General features: G+C 32.6%; 1 protein-coding gene across 5 annotated transcripts in view; it reads left to right on the forward strand.

Moving 5' to 3' along the window:
- The window catches only part of LOC106464988 (serine/threonine-protein kinase VRK1-like), a 69,862-nt gene that overhangs the window by 43,901 nt on the left and 13,643 nt on the right, over positions 1-12,318 (forward strand). For all 5 annotated transcript variants that reach the window (XM_022392810.1, XM_013925178.2, XM_022392811.1 and 2 more), the window contains exons 7-8: positions 629-727; positions 3,028-3,160. In XM_022392810.1, coding sequence (XP_022248518.1) covers positions 629-727; positions 3,028-3,160 — 232 coding nt within the window. The remainder of the gene's footprint in view (positions 1-628; positions 728-3,027; positions 3,161-12,318) is intronic.

Below are 12,318 nucleotides of genomic sequence, written 5' to 3' on the forward strand. Positions count from 1 at the left end.
GAACATTGCTCAACATCATGAAAATTAAACCTTATTTTCAATAAGCAATCCTGAAAAATATTTGGGGGTGCTTAACTTTTTTCCAGGTGTATATTTGAAAATCAGTATTTTGTACTTGTATATTGTTTTAGAATCATTTATTTTTTGCATAATCTTTTGTATTGTTGCTCTTGAGATGCAAGAATAATTTTATATCCAAGAAAATAAAATTAAATGTAATGTTCTGATTCTTCACTGATTGTAATGCCAAGTAAAATATTTGACTGCCTAAAAGTTGTATAATTTGTAATGTTTCACACCAATATTTATATAAGCATTTAGATGTTTTGTTGTCTGCTAGAAGAAGGTACTGTACCTCATTTTCAATTTTGTTGAAAATTTATGTGTAATACATACTGAGTTAAAGTTGTATTAAACATGAGATTAATTTGATGCATACTTTTTCAATTTGTCTTTGATAGAATTTGAATTTCTAAATACATTTCAGTATGTTTATTTGTAGTAATTATTGTTTTTCCCGGTGTTACTTTTATTACAAATATTTGTGCAGTTTTGTAACATTTGCTTGTATTTTATAAGAAATAAAATTTTGACCCTTTTTTTTTTTACTACTTTCCATACTGAATAGCTGGACATCTTAGAATATATACATAGTTTTGGATATATTCATGCTGATGTTAAGGGGTCTAATCTGCTTCTAGGATTTGGAAAGGGCAGAGAAAATCAGGTAACATCTGAAAGTTCTTTCAAGTTTTTAGGAGCTAGACACGTGGCACCTTACAGTATTATTAGGTCATGTTTGTCTTAATTTAGCAACGTTCTTAATTTAACAAAATTTATTTTCTGGTACTTTGTACAAGATTATATGTTGATGGCATAAAATATCACTGTGCTTTTAATAGTTTTTATTCCAATGCACAGGTTTCCATTCAGGAAAACATTTACAGGGTAAAGCTTAGGAATTTACAGTATCCTGTTTGTATGTATGTGTGTGTATGTGTATATATATACACACAATCATTAAACAGTTGGTCTGCTATATAATAATGAATAAAGAATTTAATGAAATGTCATAACATTATTCACATACCTAAATCAATTTAGATTCCTTCATGGTGAAGTAAAATAGACTCAAAACCCTGGAAGATAGTATCATGTTTAATTATTGCAAGAATACCTTGTTTAAAATTTGTGGTGCCATATATTAAATAGATAACTATGAATGGTTTTTGTTTTTAAATTAGATGTGTAACATTTTCTGATTTTTCAATTATATTTTTTTAGCAGAGATTAATAATTAATAAATCTCTTAAGTTTTGAATTCTTGATATTATTTTGGTTGCACGAGATTGAATAAGAGGATTTAGAAGCAGAATGACTGTTTTTATTTCATAATCTTCTGTGGAATAGTATAATTTCTTTAACCCTTCTGTTACAAAGATATCAAACGTATGCATGTGTACAGCATTATTTATGTCTGTTTTTTTTGTTGTTTTTTTTTATTTATTATTATTATTATTGGCTCCCATAGTATATTTGTGTGTAGAAAATAAAATAATGACGAATGTTTAATTATTATAGAGCATTGGACCAAAATTTGCTCATTTTAGTGAATAATAATATTGTGCAAAAACAATGGGTGCATAATTAAATGTGCCCATGTTGATAATCATAGCATTAAAGTATGATATATTTGTATTTATAAGGTATGGTTTACTAGTGTTCAGATATATCCATTTAAAGAGTTAATTGTTGTCTAAAATGTATTTATGTATTAGGTCATCAAGAAATTAATGTCACTTTTTTTTTAAATGAAAAAACCTGAACAACTTGTATATTAAACATTTATTAAATGAAATAGTCTCCATTTTTATCAATGATGCTTTTCCATCTTACAATCAGGTTGTTAATGCCCTGATTAAAGGAATCACATGGCTTTAAAGCAAAAAACATGTTGATATCCTTATTAACACCTTCCATATTTACATGCGTTTTCCCATTAAGATGGTGTTGCAGCGAAAGAAAAAGATGGTAATATGATGGCGCCACATCTGGAGAATATGGTTGGTGGGGGAGAACTTCCCAACCCGACTCCATAATCTTGTGTTGCATCAAACATGCATTGTCATGAAGAAGAACACCTTTACAATTGATGAGGGAAGGGCTTGATTTAAATGTTCCAGTTGCTGACTACAGATCTTTGCATTGACAATTCACTGTAGATTGAGGAGTTTGAAATGAGTTACTTCTTTGATGTCCCACCAAATGCAAAGCATCACTTTCTGTGGATTATGTCCAGGTTTTTGGGTCAGAAGTGGTTTTTGTGTAGGACTAGGCCATTGTTTTTGGTGCATTTAATATTCGCATAGATAATCCATTTTTTTATCACCAGTGACAATTCTGTCTAAAAATGGTCAACATGCATTACGTGCCAGAAGAAACGAAGCATTGTTTACACATTGGAAACGATGATCATCGGAGAGTTCATAAGGCACTCAAACACGTTCTTTATGGAGTTTTCTCATATTCCTTAGATGTTTACATATTGTTTCATGAGAGACATGCAATTTCATGGCCATTTCACGAGTGTGTTGCCTTGGGTTAGACTCAACATGCATCTTCAGAACATCAATATCAATTCTAACATATCAGCCCCTACGAACATTCAAAACATTTTCATAAATTTCTTCAATATTCTTTGAGGCTACAGAGGTGTTGGTTCCCATCTTGTATTCAAACAGCATTACATGCTGAATGTGTGTGTCTCGTCGTGACCCATCACTATGAGGGATTAGAGTATACTAAACTTTACACGTGATATAGGCTGCACTAACATGATGTTTAGGCAGTTCATTTAACTATTATACATGATGTAAGTTTTTTTTGGGGGGGGGGGTAATGAAAGTTCAGTCACTATCTGAGAAGATTTATCTTGTATGAATATTTTATCAAAAGGGCATTTTGTAAAGACCATTCATGTGTCTAAGAATATAAATGTTTTCTTACAAGTACATTTTCTTATCACAGGTGTATCTTGTGGATTATGGATTAGCTTGTAGATATAACACTAGTTGTGGTATACATAAAGAGTATAAGGAAGACCTTCGTAAAGCTCATGATGGTACTATTGAATTTACGAGTAGAGATGCCCACATTGGAGGTGAGTAAATCTTAATGTTGAAATAATAGAAGATGCCTTCTTATATTAAAAGTTAAATTTTATTATTCAAATATTTACTTACCTCATCTCACACAACACTATCTCAATCCTTGTCTGCCCTTTAGGCACTGCTAAAAAAATATTTGCAATCAGTGCACCAGTCTTTATACCCCATCAGTTTTGCGTTATTTCTGAACATTTACATATTATGTGACTACTCCCCACCTATACCATCACAGCTAGCTCCCTCTGCCATTCTTGCTCAATCCTGACTTTCTCAATTGGCACTGCATTGTTTAGATGTTTTTTGTTTGCATATGGTTACTGTTTATAAATGTACTTCTTTGCCATTTCAAATTTTCTCCAACATCCTTATTTTACTGAGTTTGCATTCACTTGTTTAAAATTTTTGTGCATTTATTTTTTGTTTCGAAGTTATAGGAGATCTTAGTATGAGTTTGCCATCAATGTGTCGACTACGAAAATTCCTGTTAAAGTAAAAAAAAAAGCTACTGGTAAGACTTCTCAGGAATTGGATTCGACTTTATCTGCAGAGGAGGTACAGGCCTTAATTCGGAGGGAGCTAGATTCGTATGATCGGCCAGCGATTTTGACTCATTTTTCAATGTGACAATGTTTCTGATGATGAATACATTCAATGAGAAGACAAGTTGGACTCTCTTTTTTCTTTATTTTGGTCTGTCACACTACACCTCTTCAGTTCCAGTTGCTGTGCTGCCATGTCATTCACTTGATGGAGAATTGTTTTTCTCCTTTCTTCATTTTGCTTCTAGTTCTTCCAGGGGATTTGTGGTAAGTTTTTAACATGTAAATTTCATGATTGATATACTGATGGTAAGCGTGGCTCAGAAACCCTTTGTGTGGCTTTGCCCTCATTTACACAAGGGAGAATTACGCATTTCACATCATCGGTGCTTGGACTTTGGTAAGTTAGATAACTATGTGTCCTTTGCCTTCTAAGTTACTTTAGGTGAATTTTAAGTTAGATAATGATTATTGTTTTGCACATTCATTAATACTACATACTTTGTAGACTATAAATTTCAGAGGTTCGTTAATTTGTTATTAATAAATACTTTAACTATATATGTTTAGATTGTTTGTAAGTTCCATATCATTATGACTAGTGACATCTGTTTCATTGTTCTATTTGAGTAATTGTTTTTTTGTCCTTGTTAACTATGTGCTTTATCCTAATTTTTGTCAGTGTAAGACTTCTTCTTTTGTCCTTTGTTGTCTAGGTAAATTTAAAGGAATTCAATGTTAGATATTGATTATTCATGTGTGTTCATTATTGTTACATACTTTGTGGACTAGATAAATTTAGATGGTTTGTTTTCTTATATTTAAAAGTACTTTGTTGACTAGGCATGTTTTAGTTAGTTTGTATGTTACATATCATTATTACTAGTAAAATATACTTTGTTGCTCTATTTGAATAATTCATTTTTTTCCTAATTGTTAACTACGTGCCTTCTCATCCTAATTTTAGTCAGTGTAGGACTTAGTTACTTTTATTTTGTTAAATTTCTGATGTTTTTTTTTCTTTCCTTTTTGTAGGATTGGGCTTTGCATTGGCTATTTTTCCTATGTTCATGATGCTAGAAACTTCATTTTCTCCTTGTTACCTACAATTCAGAGTTCTTCCTCCCAGTGCCCAGTTCGTCAATAGTAAATTCTTGTTCTAAGTTGAGTTTTCCAGTTTAGGAACTTGCCATTTAGAGTAACTTCAACACTTTTTTTTATGGATGACTGCCTCCTACTTGCTTCTTCCCCTTCACAGTCCAGACCACATTTTTTTGCTCCTATGGAAAGCAATAACATTTGTTAACACTTTCTTACTAATTTAAAAGTTATAGCATGAAACTATAACGGCTACAAGGTCAGTCCCAGGGATCAGGCCCATGTTGAAAGAGTTAACATCTATGCTTACCCTCCTGTTCAACTCCTCTCCAGAGTTCTATCTTTATTCCACACCGATCTGTGTCTTGTCCTCCAGGTGGCTCTGTTCTGGCCAGCATAACCATCGTTCCTACTGCTCTAACCTTTACTTTTACAATCTTACTTCTGTCTCGGTCCCTATTCTGTCAACCTGGACAGACATTGTTCATCCAGATGTCACACACCCTTTCTTCACACATGGCTTTTGTAAGGCCATTGTCTCAGCCCAGGAACTTGACTCTCATGTTGCATCTTTCCTTTCCCGATCCATTAGACCTTCTTCCATGCCCATTTACCACAGACAATGTTATACCTTCCGCTTTTGGTCTCATAGACGTGGTTTCTGCCATTCCCACCCTTCTGTTCCTCCCTTTCCTTATTCTTCACGTGGCATTTTGACAAAGGCTTGTCTACTTCGACCGTGTCTAGCTGTTGGGCAGTTTTGTCGAGCACCTTCAGTTTCTCCAGGTTTTGACATCCCCTGTTATTTCCCCTCTTGTTCCTCTCCTTTGGAGTCATACTTCCTCCATGAACCTTTGTCTGTGTGTTCTTTGTACCATCTCTCTCTCAAGAACTATTTCCTTCTCCCCCTTGCTTGGGTTTGTCAACTCATTAGGCTGATGTACTTGAATTTGTCCATGGAAAATTGCCGTCTCCACAACGTTTCTTCTCATTAAATTCATAACATATCCCTTTGGAGGAAATTGTTTAGACTGGAATGTAGACAACTCCCAATACCTTTGTTGCTCATTATTTGCACGGTCTGGTTGTATCTTCCTCTGGTGGATATCTTCTTCCTCCTGTAGAATTTCTTCACACATCCATTCCCGTTTGACTGGGGTAAGTCTTTATCACTTCCTTTCATTTCACCAACCCTAGCTTTAATCACTGCTATAGAGATCCCACTCTGTGGCGAGTGTTGCCTGTTCAGGTTTGCTTTGCATCAAACTCCCACTAGTTTAGAGTTGTTATATAATGCTCACAGTAGAGATGGGATGTTTCTATAAGACCACTGTTCACTTGCCCAGTGGTGTGTGTGTGTATATGTACTAGATATCTCTCAATTTCAATTTATGGCAGTTCGTCACTCATGGACTTCCTAAGTAAAGCAGAAGGGTATTTCTGCCCATCCCTGTTGACCCTTAGATAGAATAAATCGGAGTAGGTCTGCTTTTCAAAATAGGGAATAACTAACACCCATTGCACTGTCTCCAGTGTGACATTTGTCCGGACTTCCCACCGCATTTTTCCCAACCTTGTTCTTTGACTGGTGCATGGGAGTCCTTACCAGTTTCCAGTTGCTTGCATGATGAACCATGGAGGCTTGAGTGAGTTTATAAATTTATTTTACAGCACGTACTTATGATTATTCACACAGTGAAAAGAGGGCAAAGCTGGTTTCACTCCTTCCATGTTTTTTCTCATGTGGACAGCAATAAACAGAATAATAAATTAATCAGTTGGAGCAGGTCCAGCCTAAACGAGATCCTTCTCGTAATGCCAAGTTCAGTGGACAACGCTCTGTTCCTACGGTGGAATGCAGTAGATGCCTCTCATTAATTCTGGTTGCATAATACCAACAACAAGACGTCCATGGCATCATCATATAATGCCAGATTCGGTTTGTTGTACTCCTTGTTCCCATGGTGGTTTTGGGAGTTTGTCCATTTATGACTGAAAGCTCAAGCCATCTTCGTAATTCCAGTTGCTTGACATAGAACACTCTTATAGTTTGCTTATGATTGTGGTTGTTGGGTATATATATATAACATGGTCCACATGCCCTAGCCACAATGTTGTTATTACAGCTTTTTTCATCTTCAACCTCTTAATGCTAAGGACAAGTTATGGAACCTCATCTGTCCATTCGAGGTTGAGAATATACATAGCTCTTTCCATTTATATGTTACTATAGCTTGCACTTACCAAATCATATTACGCTTGTGCAGGTAACTTCCTTTTCCACCCATTTTGGTTTCATTTCCTACTTCCTGGGTGTAAGAGTATATCTGTTCCAGAAGTAGTGCAGTGCCTCACAAGTGATTCGTTTTTATTCCCAGGGGAAAACCCATTTGTTCTGGGCAGATGCTTTTCATATGTTTTCACTTTTGTGCACCTACACTGGTCTCTCCATCTCTGTAAGATAAGACTGTATCAAAGGTTAACGTTTTTCATACACTGAAAATGTATATCTGATAGGTATTCATGTATGCACACTTCCTACCTTTCCTCCTCACTGCCAGTGTTCTTATTTTGGTACCTGCCAATTCTTGAAATTGAGGATTGAGCAGGAATAGCAGAGGGAGCTAGCTGCACTGGTATAGGTGGCACAATACCAATGATGGAGAGTAGTCACATGATACGTGATATGTACATGTTCAGAAGTGATGTGAAACTGATGGGGTATAAAGGCTGGTGTGCTGATTGCAAAAATGTTTTAGCAATACTTAGAGGGCAGATAAGAATCTAGATAGTGTGAGAAGGAAGTAAGTGCATATCAGAAATACATTTTCAATGTAAGAAAAACGTTAACTTTTGGACAGTTTTTTTTTGGTTAAATTCATATTGAAAAAGTTAGGTTGGAGGTAACTCTAGTAGAAATTTCAGATGTTGAATGAAACTGACATCTAGTGAAAAAATTAGAATAAGCGAATTAGTAATTCCAACTGTATCTGTTAAGAATAGCATTAAGAATTTCACTAATTTAAAAAAAAAGACTGCTTTGTTTCAACAATGTCTGACTCAAAAGTATTCTTAATTAGCATTGCTATTTTGTATTATTTATTGAGTGTAATTTGCAAAGGAAAAAAAAAAAGTTCCAACTTGTATATCTGTGTAGTTGTGAGGAGTCTTGCAAAGAATGGAGTTTGTTTTTTTTTAATTTTACTGCCCATTCTTCAGCTTAGGTTTATTTATGTTTGCTAAGAAACTGTCATCCCTTAATAACACAATTTGTCATGTTATGTTTTTCTCATGATTTTCCTTTCTGTTTGAGATTTTAATATTACAGACCTTTGACAATTGTCTGAACAATTATGTTAGGGTAATGTGTGTAAAGTGATGGTTTTGTGGAAAAATAAGTAAATAGAACTTCTGGAAAGACAAACATGGAAAGGGTAATAGGAATAAACCACAGATCTGGGAATTTTATTAGACATTCTTTTCATTCCCAAAAATGTTTTTATATTAATTTGTATCTGCTTAAAAGCTACAGCTATTTTCTTCTATGATGAGGCATCTGGTAAGTTTAGTTAGGTTTAATAAGAGTGGTAGACAACAGCAAAATGTGTTCATGGATCAAACACTTATTCATTGGATACTGTTGTTAAGTTTATTTTATTCAAAAAGTAAAAGAACATTGACTAAGAATATGGTTTGTAAAAATTGTTATCCAGCCTGAAATAGATAATGGTGATACAATCGTGAAATGGTCATAGTCATTGATAAATATTTGTTATTTTCTGAAATGTTTTAAGGTTTATAGTCAGAAGTGGTAACTACTGCAATCAGCAAAATAAAGTATCAAGAAAAATTTGAGAATTAATATCAATGAAGTTGAAACTGGCTGTGTATATAAATAAAATGAAACTTTCTGATTAATTGTCAAACAATACAAACTGTAAAATGAAAGTATTTTTAACTTTTTTGCTTTGACCTAAAAGTTGACCTTTAGAGTTTTCATACTATAACTTCTAAAATGTTTTTTGTATCTTCATGAAATTTTGCAAACTTTCAGTAATCATTAAATCTTTTGATTTCTAGAATTACTTCACATTGTAACATGAAATTATATTTGTTTATCCTAAATCATTTAAAATGCATAACAGTTTATACTTAAATTTTATTGTTTTATTGCCCTTTGAACCATGTGTAACTAATATTCCTGCCACAAAGTTGAAAATCACTTGGCAAAAATGTAGCTCATGTTATTTTATTAAATTACTTAATGCACAAGCAACTTGCGAGTTTCTTGCAAGCGAACCTCCATGAAAAATTTCCATTATTATAATTATTTATTTTGCATAATCTTACCTAAAAAGTATGTAATTATTACATTTCAGTTACTTTTATAATTATAAAGGATACAAATGAAAAACAAGAAATATAGGACTTACTCCGGCCGTCATCTTTTTTTTTGTCGTTGTTGCTGTTGACTGTTGGGGAAACTTAATCCTACTTTTTTATACTAATGGTACTACTACACTAAATTGCTTTTTTATTTTATTGAATAATGCACTAAAGAACACAAAATATTAACATGCAAAAAGCAGACAGTGTTCTATAACTATCAACATTTTTCTGGCTTTCTATCTATAAGACAAGAATTCTTAAAAATTCTGTTAAGCTCGTCGATGTGTTTCCCATGGGAATTAAGTGTGAACATTGTAATATAATATGTTATTTGATAGATTAAAACTTTGGCTTTCAGTTGGTTATAAATAATATAGTATTAAATGTCAGAAAACAATTGGCAATTTATGAAAGGGGATGTGAGAGGTGGGCATGGCAAGAGGGGTCTGATTTTCTAATTCATGGCTCTAAAACCAAATAAGATTGAGAGCTATAACAGTTATGATTTACCCAAGTGATGAAAACATTATAATGAGTAATTTATGTTAAATTTTGTACTTGGAGGAGTGGTAAATAAATTAGAGAAGATGGGATATCTATAGAGCAAATGTCACAATTCTTATGGTAGGGGAAATTGAGGATTTGTTTTTAATACTGCCTTATAAAATTAAGAACTTAAAACTTGTATAATATTAAAATTTGGATTACTAGCTACATCTTTATGCCAAGTTTATTCGTACACCATGATAAGAAAGTAGTTTAATTAAATTTTAAATGTAACTTGGTAAATACCTCATGACATTCAGAAAAGAATGCCCATAAGGAGAAGGTTAATATATTTTCAAGATTGTGTCTTACAACAAAATCATGGAAATTTTGCAATGTAAAAAATGATAAAAAAAGTAAACCAAATTGTATCTTTTTTTGTAAGTTTGTACAAAGTTTCATATGATTTGAAGCATTTCCTCTCTGAAAAAGAAAAATCAAGTGATACCAATGACACTCAACTCTCGCACTCCTAAGAATTAAGGAAACTATGCTGTGTGAAATTGACCTAAGGTTATCATTTTGCCTTATTCAGAGAAATTTATTTTTTGTATTCCCAATTTAATTAGCATGGTTATAGTATTGTTATGTATCTGCTTGTTTGTTAATTTCAGGTAGAAATTCTTTCCGACTTCAGCGATACAAGTCCTTTCTTGATTAAAACTACTTTATTCTTTCTCAATACAAACTTTGCAATACACAGAATTTCCACAGTTAATACGTTCCTCGTCACTTTAAACTTAATAATTTTTATAAACACGCTATGATTCACACACCTTATTTACATCACTACTGTTAGCTTCTTTAATTATCTATCTATCTATCTTGCTGGCTTTCTTTGCCAGGCTAATATACTAAAAAAGAGGGTGTTTAGCAAACACTCGAACATTTGCGGGGTTCCTCGATAATTCAAGAAACTCCCATGCTCCCAGCATCACATGACTTCCGCTGTCGTAACAATATGTATAGCTTACACTGGATAAAAAAATTGCTTGCCAATTTCTACAACTTAATACCCAAAATGACATTACTTTCTGTAATTCTCAAAACCTTAGATTGTAAGAGAATAAAAAGTTACATAAAATAGTACTACAGAAAGTCTTTCACATTTGTTTTTAAATTACATTTGAGAGTAGGTGGTTTTAGGTTAAACTTTGCATGTTGTGATTTTTAAGAATTGATAAATGAAATGATCCTATTGTAAGAAATGTAAGTTCTATATGACCATGTGTCCTATTAAACTATATGTTAGCTGTATTTTGCAGCTAAGCTCTTTCATTATTTGTTAATAAAAAAAAAAGAAACAGTTTCTTGAAATTTCACATTCAGTTCTTCATTTTTATTTTCTTAATTCATTTAAATAGACTCAAAGAAATTTTTTTCCTTAGTTTCATGATTTTTATAATGCTACTGCTGCTAAATTCAACAAACAATTTTTGATTATAACTGTTTCAAATATTGTATAGAACTTTCATTTATGTGATATTGCAGTCTGCAGGCAGATGAGAAACATTACTTAATATAAGATTTGAATTGGAAAAAGTTCAAAACTTTGACTAATTTGATTTGCACAGTTGCCAGATTTTCAGTGACATTATACATAGTAAGAAAGTAAGCATTGAATGAGGATTGTGTTTCAGTTTTGCAAAGTTACTGACAGATACTGTCAGTTGATCCCAGATATTTATTTTCTTCTAACTCGTCAATAGCCAAAAAGGAAAAATCCTCTATCTATTTGTGCTAAGTTGCAGGTAGACATTCAAGGCATTGTACATTAGTAGTTATAAACTGTTTAGTTTGAGAGTGTTATTTTGTTTTAATATCCATTTCATATGGTAAGGTTTAGAAACATCTGATTTATAGCTAAGTATACATGGTTTTATCATAGCAAAATGATTTGTAAAAAAAAAAAAGATTTATTAGTTTCTTTGCTGTAATCATGGTCAAGAGATATGCAGCTTTAATAGTATCTTATTTCATCCTATTGATGATTCCTTTATGAGAAGAAAAGGTTGTGTGTTGTATATTTCAGACTGTACTGTAGCTAGCAAAATGAGAATTATCTGTTACTGATCATTCCAAAACATATTGCAATTATAGGAAGTAGTGAGTGGCAGTATTTAACCTTTTTTTTCCGTAATGGATATGCTTCAATAACTAAATTGCACGAAATAACAGTGTTTGTGAGATAGTTAGATCTAGTGTTTCCATCATTTTTAGGTAATTTCTAAACTTTGCAGGGAAACATTGTTTTTAAACAGCATTAAAAATATTTCCTTTTGTCATGGAATTTCAATTTAAAAAAATACTTTTATGGACTGGAAAGTTCCATTTTATTTAACCATTCAGTTTTAACTTCTTTGGTATTCCATTAACTCGTAACCATTTGGTGCTTGCTATAGTTTTCATGCTATAACTTTTAAATTAGTAAGCAAATATTAACGAAATTTGGCAGATTATCAATAAACATTACAATGCTTTCATTTGCAAAATATAAATTTTTTATTAAATCTTAAGGTTTGTAAAGCAATGTTTTTCTTGTGTCTTTTATTTCTTTTTGCATATTGCCTATCTATCAT

This window comes from Limulus polyphemus, unplaced genomic scaffold (genome assembly GCF_000517525.1).
Source record: "Limulus polyphemus unplaced genomic scaffold, Limulus_polyphemus-2.1.2 Scaffold1803, whole genome shotgun sequence".
In the NCBI taxonomy this organism is placed as follows: domain Eukaryota; kingdom Metazoa; phylum Arthropoda; class Merostomata; order Xiphosura; family Limulidae; genus Limulus; species Limulus polyphemus.